The following is a 22394-nucleotide window of genomic DNA, read 5'->3' on the forward strand; positions in this document are numbered from 1 at the left end:
CCGCCATTTGTAGTTAACAGATTAGACTAACGCAACATCCAGACCAGATCTGCAACATGCCATTGTGAAAATTCATTCGTTATGTGGCTGCACTTAAACCCCACTTACAAATACCTTCTGCGTTCACAAGTTACTTAGGAAAACACATGTATAAGCAAAGTACAGCTGTAGAGTATGAATCCAGAAAATACGCACAGCAGCCAGGCACAGACAGCTAATGAACGCTTTAAATACAGTGACAATGCAGTAATTATCCATATATCCTTCACTATGAAGGAAATTTATAGTGTTGTATTTACAGCATAATGCTGTCCCAAAATCTGTTTATAAAGGTCTCACCCAAGCATTCAAGTGCAGGAGTAAAATAACTGAGAAAGGGGGAGGGAGATCAGAAGCAGAGGATGGGAATTAGAAATAGAACAGTGCACGAAGCCACAAAGTGATAAGTATTGTTTACCTGTCAGTTGACATTGATTAATCTTGTGTTCCGTGATATCACTCAGTGACTCAAACACCTGGAGGCAGCTTTCACAGCTGTGCACAGCTTCTTCTTCTAACTCCTCCCCTTCATCCAGCCTTTTCTTACAGTCTAGCACTTCTCCATCTTCTGCCTTGTCTTCTAGTTTACAGTTAGGGTCTGAAAGAAAATCAAGACCGTGATGTCAGGCATCTAAGAAGAGAATCTTTAAAAAGAAAAAAAAATAAAGATAGGTTCTTGTGGTAACGATGAGAAGAGACATATTTGGCATGAGCCTGCAGCACACCGTAGGTTTTATTGCTAAATAAGCAAAGGAGGCTTTTTCCTTAATTTTTTTTCTAATCTCGATGAAAGGAGAATTTCCCTTCTACTCCCACAAATGCAGTTCCATTTCTCACTCAAGCAATTCTTCCATGCTTCAACGTTAGGTTTGTCAATTTTATCACAGCTATTGAAGCTGCTTTGATCATTGTAAGAAAGGACAAACCACCTATGCAATTAGTTTTCAATGAAAAAAAAAAATCAAATCAATGAGCTTGCAGGAACTTCTTTTCACTGTTAACTACAGCGTTTCACAGGAAATTACCAGAATTAAGAGACTAACAAATTCGATTTACATAAACATGAAATTAATCTTGATTTTACAATCCACTCCAATACTCCATCACCGCACTGTCTGACAAAGACACAGCCCTGGAAAGATTATACCCTGGGTCAAAATGCTGCAAATGCTTTGAACTTGTGTATGACTTAAGACAAACCCACTAAAGTTTCTGTATTTGCCAGATCATGGAAAACTAGAACCTAACTATTGTAAAACCTAAATAGCGTACAAGGAGAGCTTTGTCTGTTTGACACGTTAACGAGCATTTTGGGGATAGCGGGACAGCTCTAGCCTCAGAGCAACAGTCCTGAGCCCAGCTGAAGCTTCCAAAGTGGAAGAAATGTGAGGTCTCACCGCCATCCCCTGTGCGCAGAGAAGCCACACAGCTCGTTGCACCACCTCGGTTCTGCAGATGACCAGCGCAGAGTGAGATAATGCAAAGTCTCAAACTTTTCCTCCTCTGAGGAGAAGCAGAGTAGCTTTAACGATTCCTGACTTTTTGCCCACTTTACTAAAAGCTTCCTTCAAACGACAGAAATAAAACAATCTGTCTTCCCTAATAAAGCAAGCTGGCACTTAACTTTGTTTTTCCTTGGGAACCACAGTACAACAAGTGAAACGCAGAAGAAAAATGGTTGTGTACATTCCAGCAAAAGGAATGCAAGTGTTTCACCACTTTTCCCTATTCTGCTTTGGCCGCCTCATCTTTCCTTTTAGATATTTGAGAGAGCTGAGACTGAAATAAATCATTTTAGAAAACAAGGACAAACTCATACAATAACAGGAGATTGTGCAAGTGCATTTTAAGATGTTATGCTCTTTAGCCAAGCGGGTGACTAACCAGGAGTGGGCTTCTTGACCACAGCAACACAGAGGTGGTATCTGTGAACCCACTTCATTTAGCGTTGCAATTGATTAGGATCTTGCACAACTACTTGAAAGGAGAGAAACTAAAACATGCTAACACTAAATTCATGTTAGAATGGGAAAGGGGTGAGGAGGAGAAGGAGGGTGATTCCACTTTAAACCACTCTCAAATCCTCTCTCAGCACCCTACAGTGATGTGGGCATGGCCATCCCTGTATTTGTCACTGTGCACAAAGTGCAGGCGTTCTTGCTGCCCACAACGAAGGTCGGGGCTCTCATCATCCTTCGACATCCTTTGGTCCACGCTGCTGCACCCTGCCCCTCAGCTGTTCAAACGCAGGCGGACCCGCAAGCAGAAACTGGAAATGACCCATGTCAGGAAGCCTTCCTCATGCTATGTAGCTCGTGATCAAAACCAAGGAATTTCTTTGACAGGGGTAAAGGGCAGAATTTATTTTTAAGGGAACTCTATTACAGAGCGAAAACAGATTAATTTTTAAAATAAAAAACACATTCTGAAGGCAAAAATATATCTACTGTGCAAAAGCCCTGCCTATACACTGAATGCAATCCTTATATGACAAATCACAACCACAAGGTTCTTACGAGAGTGAAAATTTCCACTTGGGCAGCCACTTCCAAATAGAGGAGTAGTCTGCAAATTTACCCACCAAAAAGGGATGCTAATGAAATAAAAGGACTTTACGGCATTTTAGCCATTGTTGAAAGCTCTGAATCTCGTAACTTCCATTGCCACTTCATTTTCCAAGATATTTTGCAAGATTAATAAAAGCAGTTAGGAGATCACCAGGTTATAAGCAGTTCAGAAAAAGAAGTAATTGTCTTAACGGTTGCAAACTGACCCCAACATCATTAAACACTTGTTGGAAGGCAGCATGTGCACATCGCATACTATTAGTTGTTCAGCTCAAGCTCCCAGTTTCATCTCATAAAACTGACAGCACTCAGGGAAATGTGGGCACTGGGTTTGAATTTTAACATGAGTATTTAAATGCTGCACATAAAGTTTACAGACCTGTTTGTTTTAAAATAAGGGTAGTGTCTGACTCTGCTTTAAGTGCAATGCTGAAGGAAAGAAAAGGGAGGGGAGGGAATTCTCAGGACTTATTATTCAGAAACACTTGCACTTTACAGGAATTCAGCAATACGCACACACGTAGGCACACATACACCCCTTAGTGCACAAAAGCCTAAAAAAATCGCTCAATTTAAAGCTTCCTACTTAGAGACTGGTTATTAAAATTAGAATCATTTTAAGACTAATAAATGTTTTGCTTCTCCTTCTGCATTTGCAGATATAAACTCTACAGGGACAGAAGTCAGTCAAGCTTATTCCCTTCTGCTGCAACTTTAGAATACATGCTCTAGCCAACTGGCACATTTGTTTTTAGGTCAACACTTAAGTGGGACCCTCTGGGACCTAGGTTCGAGTTTAGCCTACGACAGCTTTGTGAAATGAGTTCTGGCAGTCTCAGCCCCTCTCAATGAATGTATTTCCACTGTCATCCACTTCCGTAAAGAGATGTCACCACCAAAATAAACAGATATTTAAAGAGAGAAAATATCATTTGGATGCTTTGTGAATAGATAGCTTTTCTGTTATAACAATGAATATCTTCCATCAAGGGCTGGTCTAGCCTTAAGTAGTTACTTAAACTGAGGATAAGCTGCCTCATTTGAGCTGCTCTTTTGAAAGACGAGAACAAAATGTATTTTATATATGCAATATGCATTCATCTATATTTTCTCCTTAACCTCCTGTTCAAAGCTCATGCTCGCATACAGACTTCAGGGCAAATGTCATCCAGCTCCCACATTTCTTTCTCCTTAATATCTGCAACAGTCACAGCCACAATTCCCTCAACAAAGACTGTCTTCATAGCAAGATTACCTTTCCCAACATCTGCAAATGCCACTGTCATTTCCAGAGGCTTCCCTGCCCTATTTCAGAGGCTGCCATACATCAACTGAAATTTTTCGATACACATTGGCAACAATACACACATCAGCTCCATCTGCAGATATCATTGAAAATTATCTAGTATGGAAAGGAGGGTTACTTTTTTCGGAACAGAAATAAACTCAGCTTATTAAGACACTTAAAAAAAAAAAAGAAGAGAAAGAACAGTTGTCTTCTGTTACTGATTATGTTAACGTTATTTATAAATGGAAATTAAAAGAAGCATGATTTTCTCATTACTATGTTCCCTGGCAGGTGGTTCTCCCCTTCCCTTCTTCCTCCTCCTCATAAGGGATGTTATTGCTGTAGCTTGGTCTAATAAAACTGCAACTTTGGGGAAAATGAAAAATTGCATTGGCTTAAAAGTGTTGGAGGCAATAAAGCCATGGACTTCAATTAATTTCAAGTATGGGAGCGGTTTAAGGCCAACCAGCAGAAATTCTATTCTGCCCATGTAAAAATGAGGTTTCACCACATTTACTTTTTATAACCCATATAAAAGTCAAGGAAAAGTAATGAATATCTAAAAGCCATCTCAGTGGACTGGCAAAGACTATCTGTATTCTTGAAACTCATCTTACATATTTCTGCCTATGCTACAAGGATCCATAGCTAATCACAACTAAAACATCAAACTACCAAGAAAACAGCCTCCTTTCCAACCCATTTCACTGCCTTGCAGTAGACCTCCTTCCAAGCTACTTCTGCATGGAAAAGTGCTGGCAAAAGAAAGGAAAACTTAGATCATGTGGTTATAATTATTACCAGGCAAGGAATATTTCTTCAGCTCAGTGGTAAAGTAAAACTCTGTCGCTCTCTGCTCCCAATAGTGTCCATCGCAAAACAACTGCCTCATTAAATCTCTGCAGTAAGATTAATATGCCGTAGCTGCACTACATTTATAACTTGGTACTCTATAAAAAGCACATTTAATGGTTAGAGCCAGAGCTTAGATACAAAGTATTACTATAAAAACTTCTGGCAGCGTGTACACAGTGTGGGCCTTCTGTACTGCTTGCTCTATCAGAAGGTTTTTTGTTTTAATATCGACACTGCGTTCTTGCTATAGAGAAAAACACAATGTTAAATCTTGCCTAGAAACAAACAGAGAACAACACAGGACATGATAGGAAATAAATAACTAGTAAGACAACTTAACCATTGAGAATTATTTTAAGAAAAAATGCAGAAAAGCAACCATTCCTTGTCATACTGATCTCTAGTTTTGCAGTCCTCTATTTTTCAACTTCATGTTTACAGCAGTACAAGTTTGCAGATAGCTAAATGGAGACAAAAGTACATTCAGAAGAGTTTGAGGAACTTCCCATTAAAAAAGCAGAGAATGCTCTCACTTTTATTTCCTCTTTTCAAACAATATAGTTTACGTGCAGAGCCACTAGAACCTATAAAACGCACCAAACACAAACCCACAGGACACACACACAAGAGAAATATAAAGTGTTCTAGCTGAAGAAAATTTAAGTGCATTCTTCACCTTCAGAAGAGGAACAACTCCAACTGTTCTCAAACAAATTACCTACACGTATTCAGAGAGCCTTCTAGGAATATCCTTAAGGAGTCAGCCCTTACTCCAAAAGGTGACCTCAGCTGAATGAATGAGACTATTCAGATGAGTCAGTCCTGCTCTTCAGATAAAATTCTCTGGAATCAGTACCAAAGACAGAAGTGAAGTATTTTTTGCATTCTCAGAACCTTATTAGAGAATAAAAGAGCCCTTGTTGTTATTAGAAACTAACAATTATTTCTTCATGATTATTAACAATACATATTCCTGTGATCCTGACTCAAACAACAGCTTTGTCTACCCAATCTCACTGACTTAAAATTAAGGAGCCTTAAATTAATCCCTAACTGGTAAGAAATTATACAAACAATCCTAAAAGAAATTACCCTTATCCCCATATTTTATAAATATAAAAATAGTTTAAGTGGAATGAATATTCATCTGAAATGGCATTGGGTGGGGTTTTCCGTGGGGGACATAAGGATTATTGTTAACAAAAAAAAAAAAGAAAAAGAAAATAAAAGCATGCGGCACTTTAGAAGTATCTCACTTTCAGTTGGCTGACCTACAAAAGGCAGAATTTCTAATTCTCAGGAACTGAGAGGTGAGGGAAGAGGAATGTTATTTTCCGTTGCAAGTCCCAAGAATGCATTCTAAGCTGAAATGCAGAAGGAAGAGTGCAGGCTGTGCAAAAACACCCCGATACAAAAATCCCTCACACTGTTGTCAAACGGTAAGCAAGCACTAATGAAGGAATTCAGCATTACCAGTCTGTGCGGCTGTGTGTCCCACACCTGCCTGCTGGTCCTCTGTTTCATTTTCTTCTACTGTCAGAAAAAAGTAAACAAAACAAAAACAAAACAAAAAAAGATGTTAGGTAGGTAGCTGAAGTGTTTCAAGCATCTTTACACCAGCTTCAGTTCTGAAGGCCAGTAATGCTTGTACAACACGGGCAAGAAAAGCTGCACTGCAAAGTGCGAAAGCGTAGACCAGACCAAAACAGAATATGTTGCTGTATGGAAGCTACAAATCTGAGAACAGAGTGACCAAATCAGTTTCATGGCTTAAAAAACAAATCAAATTTCCTCTGGGATATTTGTCATCAATACACTGTTATTTGATTATGGAACTAAATGAAAGAATAATTCTGAGCTTTAGGATTCTACTCGCTCCACACAGATAAGAAAAAGCCTTCTCCTGGCAGACGGGAGAGGTGTGTGTGTGCTAATTCATACATAAGCTTTAAAAAAATAATAATAATCCTATAGTCAGTAGCAAACATCTCAGCAGTGCAGACAGCCTTGCAAAGGAGAACTAACCCCATGCTGTTTTACTGTATACACCATGCCAGCATCTTTCCCTTGGCTCACAGCTTTCCAGAGCAGTAGAACTAAAAACAATACAATTCTTGTCAGATTCACTATTCAAAACTTGTTGGGCGAGAGTGAACGTAACAAGAGCCATTCTGCTGCTACTTTGAAAAATTAGAGAAAGCTGTTCTCATATGCTCTGATATGATGCCTAAGTAAGATTGACTCTCCCAAAGTAAAAGTAAGGGAAGAGCTAAAAGGCAGAACCATCTCCTTTTTATTCTCCCAAAGACCGAGTTCTTTGAGTCAGAGAACAGCGGAGAGAAAAGAATTCAATCTCCGTCCACAGGGGAAAAAGCTGAAAGGGGAAAGACTGCACTTTTACAGCATTTCCACTCCCAAGAATTCAGACCTCAAAAATAATCATGCAACTGCATTAAAATCCAAAGATTTGGGGTTTTTTGTCCTGGTTCTTGGGACAAGAGAGTGCAACACTTAGGGTCACATATAAATCTAGACATATATTCAAAAGAAGAGATACATATACACACTGCACAGGTACCTCTTTTCCTCCTCCGCCAACCCCAAGGCTTCATACAACTGGTTGTTTCTAGAATCTGAGTTTCTAGAAAAAAAACACCAGTTTTCATAAGGACACTCTTAGGACACCAGAAACTTGCAAAACAGTGCATATATTAGAAAGAGTCAAGTACAATCTCTGGGACAATCCCTATCTCTGTCCCAGAGCCGTGGCTAGTAAGCACACTCTTCTCATCAACAGAGATCTGATGAAGTTTCCCCAGCCCTGGAGTAAGTCAACTATTTCACAAAATATGATTTTATGAGCTGACTGTTTTGGTTGAACTTGTATTCTGCAGCAATGAAGTTACCAGTACTTCAGCTGTGATAACACTATATGATTTTCTTTGTTATGTTGAAGCAGTCACCCCAGCAGTCCTCACAGCTAAAGGAAACTGGTCAGACAAAGAAAGCAACGGGAAAAGATCATGAAAAGCTGAGCTTCAGGGAACACGTGGTCAAACGCAAACTAAGCTAAATAGAAAGATTTTTTGCTAGGGCAGCACGGATCGGTAAGACTCATTAATGCAGCAAGAAAAATAATGAATACAGCTAGTATACAGTTAAAAAAAAAAAAAAAAGAGAGAGACAATGCCTTTCATGACCCCCTCAAAGCCCCCAGTGAAACCTCTGCAGCAGCAGAGGTCAGCAGAAACCTGACCCTGTTTATGCCCACCACCAGCTGTTGATCTATTTCCAAAAAACTACCTCAAGAACAAGCTCTAAAACTGAAAGATGAGTCCACTTTTCCATCCCTCAAGAGGAAACTCATCTTGGTCACCAATACCTACTGATCAGCCTTATTAGATGTTGTATATGTATCTATTATCTACCAATGAAATCCTCAACCACAACACATAAGTCTCAACTCGGTCCAGAAAGGCAACTAAAAATCTCTACCATTTTTAAATGGTCAAGATGGAATTGAGGTACCCAAACCTGAACTTTTCAAGAATGGATTCTGAAGTGGGAAAACTAAAGCAGCTACCTGCTAAGAAGTAAACAAGATCTGCTTGTTTGAAGTGGATCTCCGCCAACCAAAATGCAAGAGTTCATCTTTTCCGCTGTTCTGTACGGAATGTTTAGTGACACCAGCTGCAGTGCCACAATCTCTCGCTGCTAGTGAGAAGTGACTGCACACCAAAACGTGCTCAGCTTCGCACTGCTGACCAAGAGGCACACCAAACCTTTGTAGGTCTCCAAATAGAAAAAAAAAAACAAACAACTTGTTTTCACGTATATCATTTTTTAATGTAAAAACATGCCAGCATATGCCTTGTGAAATCAAACCTTTAAAATTTCCCTGCTATTTAGGGATCTGAAAATTCTGCGAGAGCTGAGGTTTGCTTTGTTGAAAGCAAACCACCATGTCTTTATTACACACACACACAAAAAAAAAAAAAGAAGGAAACAAGCATCAGAGAAAGTAACTTTGTGGTTAGCATCTTTCTAAACTGTTGTTCAAGCCCTTCAAGGATTCTCAGTCATAACAGAACCAAGTAGGTCACAACAGGCCACGGCACAAAGACTTGCTAATAATATTCAACTAGGCTGACGTATTTGTCAGGAAAAGTAAAACTGCATTTAGGGGGAAATATGGTAAAAGGAATAAGACAACTGCCCCACAAAACGCACAGAATTAGGGAAATCTTAGCATTAGCACAAATCAACTACAAAATAGCATCTCGTTTTCCTTTGCATTAAGTTAGATCATTCCTCCAGCTAGCATGAGTATTTGTTGCACCAAGAAAGCTACAGCTGGTAGCATCAGATAAGCTCCCAGGTAGCACTTCATGTCTTTCCACAACCAGATTCTGAAAACTTCAGTGCTACTTCAGCTCTCAGACCAACGTTAAGCTCACCTGACTATGAAAGGCAGTGTGACATGCAGCCAACGTTAACTTCCCTTAAACATCAACTATACCGTTTTCTTTCAGGAGAGCAAGGCAACTTTAAACAGAACCGGGATAATGAGATGCTTTAAATTTTGCTAACCAAAACCATTTCTCTACACTAGCGTGAAATATAACTAAAAAAAGCCACAAGGATGATATGCAGATAAAACAGTAGGATATATTAATTCAAACGTCAAAATTACCGATACTCTAAGACTATATAATTGCACATAGGGATGTCATCTTCATTACAGCATATACCACATCCTAGCATAACATAAGATAAATTCTAGATAACAAAATCGCAGAATACTAGTAAAAGGAGGGGCCTCAGGAAACCAGGATGATAGCTTCTGAATCCAGACTATGAATAAGTGATGTTACTGCTGAACAGCACTTCCAGATACATATGAAACAATGTTGTCACAAGAGCAACAACATTCCTTGTCCCTACAGTCATGTGTTTATGAGCACAGGTCACCTATTTTGTTAGGTGTAGAAACGTTTCTCAGTTGACAACAGACCATCAAGTCCCTACTACATATTTTCTCAGTGCAACTTTTGAAAAACAAAACAAACAGGAATCCCAAATAATAAAATACCAAAAAAAGACCAGATCACCACAACCATTGTGGCACCACACTTCTTGAGAGCAATTTAAAAAAAATAAAATAAAATAAAAAATCTCAGTAAGGGAAAACAGAATTCCAGCATGCCAATTCTGCCTCCCGTAATAAAAGCTTGTGGTTTGGACAGATACCAGTTTTTAAAATTTTACTGAAAAAAAACAACAAAACAAACAAACAAAAACATACCTCTAAACTGAAGCTGTATCTATGTGAAAGGTTAGGAGATTTCAACTTTGGTATAGCTGAACTGAAACCAAGGCAAACCCTGGTTCCAGTTCAGAGCACCCCTCATGCAAAGGCTGCTGAATGTCAACATTAAGACCAACTATTCCTCAAACACAACAACAAATCAAGTAGTACCATTAAAGCCAGCCAATGAGAAAACCCCGTGGGAATTTTGATATCGAGGTCCTAAAAACAGAATTAATCTCCGGACTGCTCTACAGCAACACCTGCTGATGAATGAGGATTTCACCCCTTTGCTTAGAGTCTCTTCATGGGACATGTGGTTGGCCTATAAAGGAGGGGGGATTATTTTATAAAGTTAGTACAAAAAAATACACAGATTTCTAGGTTGCAAAATCTCATTCATATTCTACTGAGTAACCAAGATTCCCCTTCACTGAAGAGTTAATCTGTAGATTTAGCAGCCTAAGGAAGAGCACAAGTCATTTTTGGTTGATGCCTGGGAAAAACCTTGTATGGAAAAGAAATGGATAAAATTAGAAATGTGAAAAAGGACATTTTCACTGAAAGGGAAGCCTTTTGGAGAACTCTGGCTAAGATTTACGTCTTCTCAGCTATTACAAACCATAATAAAATAAAAGCAAAAGATAACTGAAAAAAGTCTATTTTCTTCTAGTCTGGGTGGGTTAATAAATTTTAAAAAAGAAAAAAAAAACCTGCCCCAAATGCCTGAGCCTCTTTTCAGCTTGTTAAACAAAGCAGGAGAAGCCACATATCCCAAAATAAACTATAAAAATAGATTGCTATTGATTTATCCTTTCCTAAGACACATTCCTTGAGAGATGTGAAAATAAACCTAATATAGCAACTAAGACTGTCGGGATAGGAAGTTTAGAATATATATTTTTAACTTGCACTTTGCATTTCCTATAATTCAATACTTAATCTATAAATTTCCATTAGCATATGATTAGTAATTCAATTTAAAGCCATCTTTGCACAAAAGTCTTTTTCTTAGGATGGTAACTTTGCCAAGTGCATCTTCAATCTACATGTTTGAATAATTTCTGCAGACAAGTAATAGAGACACTAGCTGTATTAGCATAATCAATACACAATTTACCGAGTTACCCAGACAGAACAGAAATAAAACGTGTGTGCCATTATTTCAGTACCTACAAATGACTGTAATTTCTGGAACTATCTCTCTACTTTTCTTTTCCCTCCTCCTCGTGGCCACATAAAAAAAAAGAGGACATTCGTACTGCCACCATCTACAGGTAGATATTAAGTATGATTAGATAGATTAATCACACAGCAGAAGGCAACTTTAAGAGCCAGTTACAGGAGGTGCTGAGTATCCTCTAACTCTATTAAAGTCAATGGATTTTGAAGATGTTTTGCACTTTGCAATAATATGCTGTGGAAATACACCTCCATAAGGGTTCAGTCAGGATACAAAACCGAAATTAAAGAAGTTACAGAGTAGTATTAAATGCAGGATCACATGTCAATGCATCATCTGCTAGGGCTACAGCTTCCTCTGCTTTCTTCTCTCCCGGGGTACCACTGTGGCTCTAAGACTCACCTTTTAAACTCTTCTGGCCAAGACATGCGAGCACAGGATTTCTCATCTGGCTACGCCACATGTAAGCAGCAATTCCGTGGGTGACTCCTTGAAGTCAACAACCATTTCAGCCTGCTTCATAATGTCCTTTAAGATAACTGGCATTCATAGAAGTTCAGAACTACTAAGAAAGTATTGTTTTCTGAACGGCTTCACCTTGTATCAATACACATCTGTCAGCTACTAGCCAGAAACCCGATTACCATTTTGACTCACAAATGTACATGCACCCAATGACTTTATTGTGAGAAGAGTCAGAAAAAGAAACACACTGACATACTATCATTTCAAATATCTACATTCCAGAATTCTACTGAAAATTAGTTCTGTGTGTAGCCACAACTGTACAAAAATCCAATTAATAATATGCATGAATATTTATATTTCTGATTTTTTCCCTTTGTGCTGTGACATATCCCTTTTCCTACTTCTGCCCTCCCCAGCATTGCAACAGCATTCTCTAGATACTTGGAAATGAATATTTTCCTTAGAAGATTCCATAAAGCATCTTTCTTCTTGCATTTGCTTTTTCCAGAAGACAAAGCCCCTCATAGCGTTCATATTTTTTACTCCTCTCTTTAGTCTATCTCAGCACTGAGCTTGTGTTTTTTTTCCCCTCTAATGTTCTAATGTAGAAAGACTGAATTAGGAGTTCCCAATTAGACTGCAGTGGTTGGAAAATATTATTCTTATGCTAAAATAAAGTATTTTCCTAGGCAGCACATAAACATAAAAGTAATAAATATACTTAAGTGGAAAGAAATTATGCTTAAGGAATCCTTTGGATATTCTTCCAATCCTTGATCTCAAGGATGACAGTATCCAAATGTGACAGCCTAAAGACGTCCAGTTTTACATAACATTGTGTGCAGAAAAGGCAGAAGATGCTATTTGCTGCAGCAGAGGGAGAATTTTACAGAAACTCCAAAACTGAGGGTGGGGGGTATCTTTTTCTGGATAGCTGAGGTAGTAGTGTAATTAATCCTGCCCAGAATGCTAACTTTGCCTCCCCAATAATTCATCTTTTAACAAGCTTAAGCCACATCTACATATACTCATATTTTTTAAAGTAAACTAATAATGGTATGATATATTTTTTTTAAAGTACTTTTCTCCAAAGAATTTTAAAGCTTTTTATAAACGTCAGGTAAATTCCAGACATCCCTAAGACTCTGTATCATGCAATGTAACAGCTTATAATGGATCTCCGAGTCAAATTGAGGACCATGGTGAGAATTAGCAAAGCAAGAGGCGATCTCTCTGGGAGTCAACTCTTTGCACCAGGGTCAGGAATTTCAGCTGTCCTGCCTGTCTCAAACTGAGTACTCTACCTCCATTCCTGACAATGTGACTGTGGGCATCCAGTCCATTTTGAGAAATGACAGAAGTTAGGAGGCTGAGATAAATTTTAAGCCTAACTACCAAAGCCAGTACTTAACATGAATGCTTTCAGAGTGATTCCTCTCAGTATACTCAAGTTATGTATCACCTAAACTTTCTTACCCTCTCAGAATAAGAAATTTCTAAGAATTTCTGGTACCCCTACAGACCTGTATTTTCAACTGTGCTTAGAAAACAGGAAATTCATTAAACACTGTCTACAAAAGCCTGAACTCAGCAAGAGAGAGCAATTTGAATCAAACTGACGCATGGATCACAGAACCTCAAAGTAACCAACATTACACGAGTTTGAAGACAGGTGATGTAAGGAAGGGCAACTGAGGACCCACAGTAAAGGTTACTGTAGATAATCATTGCCTTTGAAAGTTAAGTCATTTATTTCTGTGCCTAAAATGAGGAGTTTGGGTTGTCTGACACCATTCCAACACCAAAACAAAACACAGCTGCATGCTTTGGCTCTATTGCCTGAAGGCATATATTTATCCAAGTAAGAAAACCCACCTCCTTTCAATTGAGATTATCCCGATTTACCAGAGGTCTCCATCTATTGTGTACCAGGGTTTTATATGTTTCTTTTTGATCCCTCAAACCCTCTGCTCTGTTCCAGATGACTCTGTATTGTGTAGAACAGCACTCTGGTCTATATCCACAAAGGACCTTAGAAGCCCAAAAAGTAGTGAGGGGACACTGCATCTAAATCGCCAAAAGCCACTCAGGTCAGGCAGCACCCATGGTTTTATCATCCAGGCTTTCTCGGTGCTGTGTAGCTCAGTGCTGAAATCAAACCAAAGCCCCCACCACAGCTGGCTAGTGATTAAGATTAAAGATTAAATAAGATTAAATATTAAGATTAAATCTTCTCCTGCGTGCCCTGGCTATGGACGCAGTCTTATGGGCTGGCTCTTCAGAGTTTACATACCTGTTCCTGGTTGCTACAAGACACTGGCAGAAAACGTGGCTTGAATTATCTCTTCCTTTCCCCCTCTTGCCCACACCCACTGGTTAGATTACTCACCCAGGATGTGGGTGGCACCAGCTCCACTTTATTCTCTATCAGAAGGATCTGTACTCACATCATGAGCTTCCTAAGAAAGAGCACTTACCCTCAGACTTGAGGTGCACTCACTCATTGCTGTTGAAGCTGCCATACCTCATCTACAGTGTTCACTGAACTAGAAAGAAGGAGAATTAGCATGATACCTTAACCTTATTGTTGTCATTAGGGCACCCGCATGGGAAGTGGAATACATGGACGGCAGTTCTAGTTTCACTGAAACAATGCATCAGAAATAATACTGCAGCAGGTACTTGGCGACCAGGACCCAGGTCTCCTCTTTCTCCATTGGCACTCAAGCCATTAGAGCCATGACTCTTGTGTATGAACACTCTTTCTCACCCTCTGGTCTAACAAATACTTAATGACACTTTTGAAAAGGGAAACGTCATTGACAAAAATAAAACAGCAACTCACACTCACAGCACAATCTGCTGCTGTGTAATGACTGATGTACTCCCTGTGAGATACAGATTCAAACACCCTTAGACAAGGTACAGAACAGAACCCCCGCCTCTCACATCCTAGCAGAGCAAATAACTTTCCCTCTTCAGTAAAGTGGAGAGGAAGAGCAGCAGCACAACCAAATTCCTTCTGATTTGGGAGGAAAGGAACAACCTGTCCGCTATCTCCAAAAAAGCTGGATCAGATAAGTGACCGCTAAGAGATACTTTATTGCACTGACGCCCACATCTAGAACAGGTGAGGAGCCAAGACACACTATTCTTTCCAAGTTTTTCATACTGTCTCCTTAAGGTAGTTCTTACTCAACAACGTTCATAAGCCCTTAACATACCTGTGGATTATATAAAGAATCCAAATGCCTGGTGCAAGATGACTGTTGCACTAGGCAACCAGACACCTGTAAACTATGCACTGCAGCGTGCAAGTCCTTTCTTTTTTTAACCTAGCCTTAGAGCTTTCTGGCAGATTCACCAGAACCCGCAAACCAAATCTTTTCCTATGCTCTAGCTCTTTGTAAGTCACGTAACGCCGTCCCTTCCCAGAGCTTGTACACCCAGACCAATAGCAACCCATTTCCTCCTCCCATCTTCAGAGTGAAAATGTTACATCAGGCATGGATCTTGACATCCTGTTGTCCTGGAACCAGTGAATCAGAAAGTTCCTTCCTCGCAATTGTATTCTTTAGAGGTGGAAAATAATTAACTTCCCCACCCCCTTCTCCTTCCTACTGCCACTGTCAAAGTTAGAAATTCACTTGACTCTGTCTGGAAAAAAAACCCAGCCATCATAATTCAGTGCCAGAGAAAGTTTTGTTGATCAAAGCATTGCCTAGTCTTCCCAAGGACACTGCCTCACTACATCACATCATCCAGCCCAGCAACACAGCAGGTATTTTATTTTTGTTTTTAAAATTCCTCTCAAGAAATTAATGAGTCGATAATGGCATTTGAACTTGATAGGTTACCAAAAGAAGTGAACAACAAAAAACTAAAACTAAAAATCAATTATCACAGAATTCATTGTTTGAAATGGATTTTCCCAGCAAAACACAACCTAATAATAGTAAGGCACAACAAGTTTCAGGGACTGTATACAAAAGTAATCTATTGTGCAGTTAGCCAGAACATTTAGACTTAAAAGTGCTCTAGCTTTTCCACACTCATACGTAACACTTAGTGTCTGTATAAGAAATTAGGAGCGAGATTTTGCACGTCCTGTTTGGTAAGGACAAAATTCCCGTTCCAGGTTATTGCCTTGCATGAGAGAATAAGCTCTCCAAAAACGTGGATTGGGAAGGACAGAAAACACCGATACCCTCACTATAAACGTCCCATCCATTTGTCCTCAGGGCAAAAATTGTTCTGCTTCAGCCAAGAGGCTGTTTAACTAATGACTGGTACTGTTTCAAATTTGTAAGAAGGCTAACTAGTTACTGGTACTTTATTTTTAAAGAACCATAGTAAGTCCCTATCACATCAAAAAAGAAGGGGGGGGTGTCACTATACCAACAGATATACAAATGACTTTTAAGAAATCTTGAAGGACTAAAAATCCTAACCTTGAAAAGAAAAATCACACCTAATTGCACCTGTATATAAAAGTGAAAGTATCAGACTAATCACTTAAAAAAACCCAAACACCTTATGCCTTGCTTCCATGATAAAAAAGAAGGAAAGAAGAACCACAACGAAAACACAACCCCCCAAAATCTAAAATTTCATTGGGCATTAACTGTGCAGAATTGCTAAGTAACAATCCTACAACCCTTCTGACTACACATTATACGGAATCAACTGTACAAAGAAAAGTTGTGGTACAGCATGCACAGCATCACTCTAGCTAAAGGAAAATCCAAAACGCTCAAATGTGCACACACCAGAAGAACATGGATAACCTAGACTAAATCCTGAAAAATGAGGGGGAAAAAATCCTCTGCATCTTTTTCTCAATAATTATGCACTATAGAGGGGGGGGAAAAAAGTGTTTGAAACTAAAGGAATGTGAATTGAGGGGAAAAAAGGGTCATGAGGGTTAACTAATATTGTAAATACGGAGGACAATGGTCCTGGTTCAAAAATCCCTTGGAAGAGGGCAATTTTGTGCAGTCTTACCGTGTGCACAGAAGAACATAATGCAGATTTTTTTGGAAAGTAGGAGGGATGAATGAAAATGTTAATTATAGCATGTTGTAATAAGGATACCCCCAAGATCAGCCCTATCTTTTCTGCTACAGCGTAGTCCCTAGGCATATGGCTAACTACTCCTTGATCATTATCCTGGCTAAAACTAAAGCTACTGAAGTTTAGGAGACTCCTATCTAACAGAATTTCTTTCATCTCTAATAATTGCTAAACTAGCATAATTACTCATACTTGAGGTGAAATAGAACTCAAGTTGTCTAAAATTAAAGTTAAAAACAAATCTCACCACCTCTTTTGGTTTTTGCACATTCATCTTTTGTCAGAATCCTATGTCACGTTGCATTATGATTTAAAAGTATTTAAAAGCTTCTCTTGTGCTATCTGACTTTTGCAAAGAGAGCAACTGAAAAACTTTAATGCTTTGTAGTAACAGACTGCAAAATGTATTTCTAAACAGACATGTACATTTTCACAGCACCAAATAAAACAGGCTCAATTCTTCATAGATCTGTATGTTGTCCCTTCAGGGAAAAATATATACACATACATATATATGCCACGGTTCTGATTTAAGTGAAATAGCGCTTTTTCCCTACCCCCAGCCGGGACTGATTTTGAGCTCAGGTAGGCCTACAGGAACCAATGGAAGGCATAAAACGCAGCTGGGAAAAGATGCTTAGAGGTCTGTCTTAAGGTACTCTGTGATTCTGTTAATCTGTGATTCTGCATCAGCATCTCTACTATATTTTAATCAATCTAAAAAAACAAATCAAGGTATCTTATTTTCAGTGTTTTACACAGAAAAATCGCTGAATCCATACGGTCTACATAAAATGTTAACAGTTCTTCTAGATCCATTCCTCATGTACAATTATTCAAAAGGAAGATTTCAAAATTTTGCACGACTTTCAAAATACTGAATCATGTTTCGGAACAAAGAAACGAGAGCTATTAAACCAGTTGTATATTAGACTTGAGTGAATTACAGAGCGAGATAAAGCCTTTCAAGACATCTTAGATTATGGCGGATAACGTTATCCTACACGTTAGATAAGTGCCTCCATACTGACAGCTTCCCTTGTTAACAGCAACTCGGGAAAACAAAATCAAACCAAGCCAACCACGCAGCATTTCTAAGCCTCTTAAATATTATCTTTGTCACAAGATTTCACCTTTATGGAAAGTGGCAGTACAACCAGCAGCTGTTCAGATGCAGCTGTTTAGATGTTCACTCCTAATAGTACCTGCTCCTACGAAGTAGATGGTGATGGTCAATATAACCCATGCTGGCCCCAGAAACGACCGGGTAGCATTGCTGTAATCCTACAGCTAATCAAGACCATCAATACCACTATGCATTGCCAAAGTCAATGAATATTACAAAAGGTTAGGGATGTTTTTGTTGTTACGGATTTTTTTAATATATAAAGGAGCTGGGGCAGCCTTTGGCAAGCCAAAAAGAGAACACTATAAAAAGCATTATAAAAAGATGCTAATCTTAAATCCTCTTTGTAATTTGTTTTTTCATGTACTCTTTTATGTTCAATATCTTAATTTTTGCCCTTTTTTGGATGGCCAAATAGAATCCAGCAATCCACTCATGCATCAAACAGATGTTTTTGCTTTTCAGGCCAAATGGAATCTTATGAATTTTTTGTTCCGTCCCTACAAAATGATGATGCCAAAATAACACAGTTCCTGCAAACAGCCCGTTCAGAAAAAGTTCTTTGGACCAGTGATACCAAAACTTTAAGTCAAGTTCACAGAAATCATGCCAATACTAATTGCTGGTTTTGTTTATGCTGGATTGATTATAGTCTAATCAGCAGACAATCTAATGACTTTCGAGTCTAGTCCATGCAATTTAGAAGCCGGGGAGGGTTGGGGCTGAGAATAAGCATTCAAATAGTTGACGGATACACAGAAATGGAAAGGCTACTGTTTGAAGGGGATCCGAATGTCAAATTCATTCTGAACTATTGCTGCTATTAAGTAAAACTTTCGTTTTAATCCACTACTGTTTCACTTTCTTTGGCACTACGCCACATGCACCTCTGTGCGAGAAACATCCTTTCGCTTCAAATTTATGATGAGAAAACAAGTCACATTAAAACACAGGTACATTTACTCAGTCCGCCAACACTCTGCATTAATTGAGTCGCAGTTGTAAATTCGGTCAGGATGGAAAGAGTACCTAGGTTTCCTCAAAGAGGGAGCTTGACACTCTGGGTTTGCCAAAATATTTCAAGATACAAGCCTTCTTTAAGCAGAACATAAATACGTAAAATACAGCCGATAAATTTCTCCTTCTCATCTTTCTAGGAACTAACATTCAGTAATTGTATTTCTGCAGTTAAATGTGGGATATAAAATTACAATGAGTAAAAAATTACTTTGAATTAAAAACTAATTATTTTTTTTCCAAAAAGAAATCACTTTCAGAGCTCAGCACTTCTATTAAATGTGTGGGGCTGTTCTAGTTTCCTTGCGATGGCTTATCTGACACCTACAATTTCAGTGATTTTTCACGGGTGACTTTAGCATAGTGAATATTACCTGACTATAAGAGCTCAGATAAACCTGGGTTTAACATTTTGTAGGATGACATTTTCATTCAGGCTTGTATAAAGAATACCTGGTTTTCTTTGCAAGTGACTGTATTTTTGTAACTTTGCTTCTAAACAAAGTTTCTCATCAAAAGCCGGTAGTATGGGCAAAAGAAAAACCTCAAGCCCTCCCAAAACTAAAACCCCATAAACCAGAAAGGGGAGGGAGGGGGGAGGCAGTCAGTAACCTAAGTGTGATATCTACAAAGCATGCCAAGTCACAAAAAAAGGTTTACCATTCAAATGGCCAAGTTAAACAAGATACAAGCGAGCTGCTCTCCCCCCTTCCCTTGCTTTCTCCTCTCAGGGGGTCTCCAGCATGGTTTTACTTAGGGAATGGCATTGCCCTTAGGTGTGAGGAGTTTAAGGAGGCCTACCGATTGCCCTTCCCCAATACCCTTCATTTGTATAGTGGCTCTTTTGGGGCTTATCTACGGATATCGTATCTCTGACTTATCTTTCCCCACCTGCTTTTCTCCAGCTAGCCTCCCTTTCCCCACCAAATGCATTAGGTGATTTTGATCAGGTCAATGATACCTAATAGATTTTTTTTTTTCCAGAAACCAGACAAGGAAATGGGATAAATTAATCAGTAGAATGAAATATAGGTCAGGACCGATGAGTTTGATGCAACTGATCCTTCCTCTGCCTAAAAGAACCGGGCAGCTGAACTTCAATTCCTCCTTCCCAAAGTAAAATAAGATATTCAAATTACAGTTTTTCAGAAAGTTAATTTACTGTCCTTTCAAGAGTGTGGTTTTTTTCCCCACAACCCTGTAGTATGTTTGTAAGAGACGGTGCTTTTCACAGAAAATAATTACAATCTTACTTTTCCTTGGAAAGATGCTTTTATTATTCTTAAATTGTAAGGGGCTCATCTAATGTTAGCCATGCCTTTTTCCTTTCCTAGGTCCAAACCTGAGATGCAATCCTCGCCAAGAGCTGGGGGACAGTCAGACCAAAGTTGGCAAGAAACCAAAACAGGAAAGAGAAAAAAAAAAAGAGAGAAAAAGAAATAGAAAAGGAATGTAAACAGAAACCAGGGCAATTCAAAAAAGTGTATTTTCAAGAAATAGAAGAAATTTAGTCATTAGCAAGTTCTTAACACCCACCATTTCAGATAAACGCTAGTTTCACGCATTCAATATAAAAAACTCAATTGTCATTTTGTTTTAATGTATTTACCTGCCTTGTATCAGTATTCCCCTAAGATATAAGTTTCAAATTAAGTTATCAAAAGTGACAGACATATCAAAAATATCTCTTGTATCTTCCCCCCAGAAAGGGTTGCTAAGTACACGACAAATTGGAAATGTAATGTGTAACTCCATATTTTATTTAGATGTAAAACAGCACTCATGAGTTTAAATAACTCATTTACATACATTCAAAGAATAGTTTTTCAGAGAAGCTATTTAAAACACTGTTTATTTTTAAACTGCAGAACTATATTTTGTACTGACTTAAGTATCAGTAATACTTAAGAAATAAGGAATTTAAATAAACGCTGCATTGGAGGTATAGTTGAAATTCTCCTTGCAACATTACTTACAGCTTTTGTCTGTTCACTAAAAACGAAGATGTAATAATTGATGGGCAGACTCTTATCAATTAATTTAAATGCTATGTCTATGCAAGCATCTTTCAACTTCTCAGGCGAATAACATTATTAGCCCTTTCAGAAATCTTACAATTGGACTGCTTCTAGAATACTATTAATCCACTCAGAAACTGACATGATTCAAGAAAAATAAGACAGGGAAAATGAAAAAGATATTTGAACAAAGGCCACCAAGAATGATAACCTACTCCCCAAAGGTAATTACTGCAGCAATAATTACAGATGATGATTGATTTACTGCCTGGTTTTTGTTGAAAAATAGTAAATAAGACATTGCAAAGAAATCTCTATCATCTCTATGCTGAACATTAAGCGGTTTTCTTAAGTCAGTAGTTTATTGTCAGCAAATCCAAGCTGCTCTATCTGAATCGTACAATGTTGCTGTTTTCTCATTTTAGGGACTCTCAGGCTACTGGTACATAAGGAAGGCAAAGCCCATACCTCCACATAAAATGGAAGCTGTATCTTTTGTTTTAAATTAAGTGTGATGTTTACAGGAAGATATTTGAAACAAACCTCGTCTCTGTAGCGCATCTCACAAATAGCCACAAGTAAAACACGTCCAATGCCTAACAGGAGAACAATTTCCTCTATTTGCCAATTGATTCTGAACGTTTATTCCTTTGCACTTACATACTTGGAGGTCTAAGACTACCCTTCAGTTAAAGTTTCCCAGCATCTTTTTGCAAATATGTCTAATTGGTTGCTCTCCTACTGGCTCTAAAACTCTTATGCACACGTAAATAAATCCTCCCTGGGAAGCTCGGAATATAAGTGCGCGCCCAAGCAACAGAACTTTCATTGTGGTATCATTTTTAAAAGGTAAGGGAAGAGCGGCTCATTTGTTCTTCACAAGATGCCAAACAAAAGCACTACTGAACCGCACAAACTTCGGTAAACTAGATACAGACGGCAGCAGCAGGTAAAGGAGTAAATTCAAGGCACCCTTTATTCCCTTTTAAAATATCTGGAGAGTTTAAAAAAAAAAAAAAAAGAATTAAAGCCTGCTCTAAAGCTCACTGAAGTCAACAGGAAGACTTTGAAAAGGGAACTCCTGGAAAGAGCTGTTTCAAGCTAAAGGGAGCACAGGGTTTTGGTGCTGAGTTTTGGGTTTGTTTTGTTTTGTTTTTTTTTTTTGCCAGGTCCTCCTGCACAAGTCCATGAAAGCAGACCCCGCTCCTGGCTTTCTAACTCCGAAATTGCGCTGGTTTCCAGGCACTTAACTCCTGCAGCGCGCCAGCCTCGCCGAGAGGAAAACAAGGCCTGCCGGCCAGCCACCGACCGGCCCCGCGTCGCACCCCCGGCCGGGGGCTCGCCGGCCTCGGCGCTGCCGCCCCCCACCACCCCCCGCCACCCGGGGCCGCACAAGTTGCCCTCGGCATCCCCAGGCCTTTCTCCCTCGCCCCCCCCGGCTTCCCCCCCTCC

At 39.0% G+C, this 22394-nt stretch overlaps 1 protein-coding gene across 9 annotated transcripts in view; it reads right to left on the minus strand.

The window, feature by feature from the left end:
• The window catches only part of ZNF521 (zinc finger protein 521), a 239752-nt gene that overhangs the window by 209203 nt on the left and 8155 nt on the right, over positions 1–22394 (minus strand). For 3 of the 9 annotated variants that reach the window (XM_063326739.1, XM_063326741.1, XM_063326738.1), the window contains 3 exons: positions 7328–7390; positions 6223–6282; positions 458–637 (listed from right to left, as the gene is read on the minus strand). In XM_063326739.1, coding sequence (XP_063182809.1) covers positions 458–637; positions 6223–6282; positions 7328–7390 — 303 coding nt within the window. The remainder of the gene's footprint in view (positions 1–457; positions 638–6222; positions 6283–7327; positions 7391–22394) is intronic. The other 6 variants (XM_063326747.1, XM_063326740.1, XM_063326745.1 and 3 more) reach the window with 3 other exon arrangements.

The sequence above is a fragment of the Chroicocephalus ridibundus genome, chromosome 2 (genome assembly GCF_963924245.1).
Source record: "Chroicocephalus ridibundus chromosome 2, bChrRid1.1, whole genome shotgun sequence".
Classification (NCBI taxonomy): domain Eukaryota; kingdom Metazoa; phylum Chordata; class Aves; order Charadriiformes; family Laridae; genus Chroicocephalus; species Chroicocephalus ridibundus.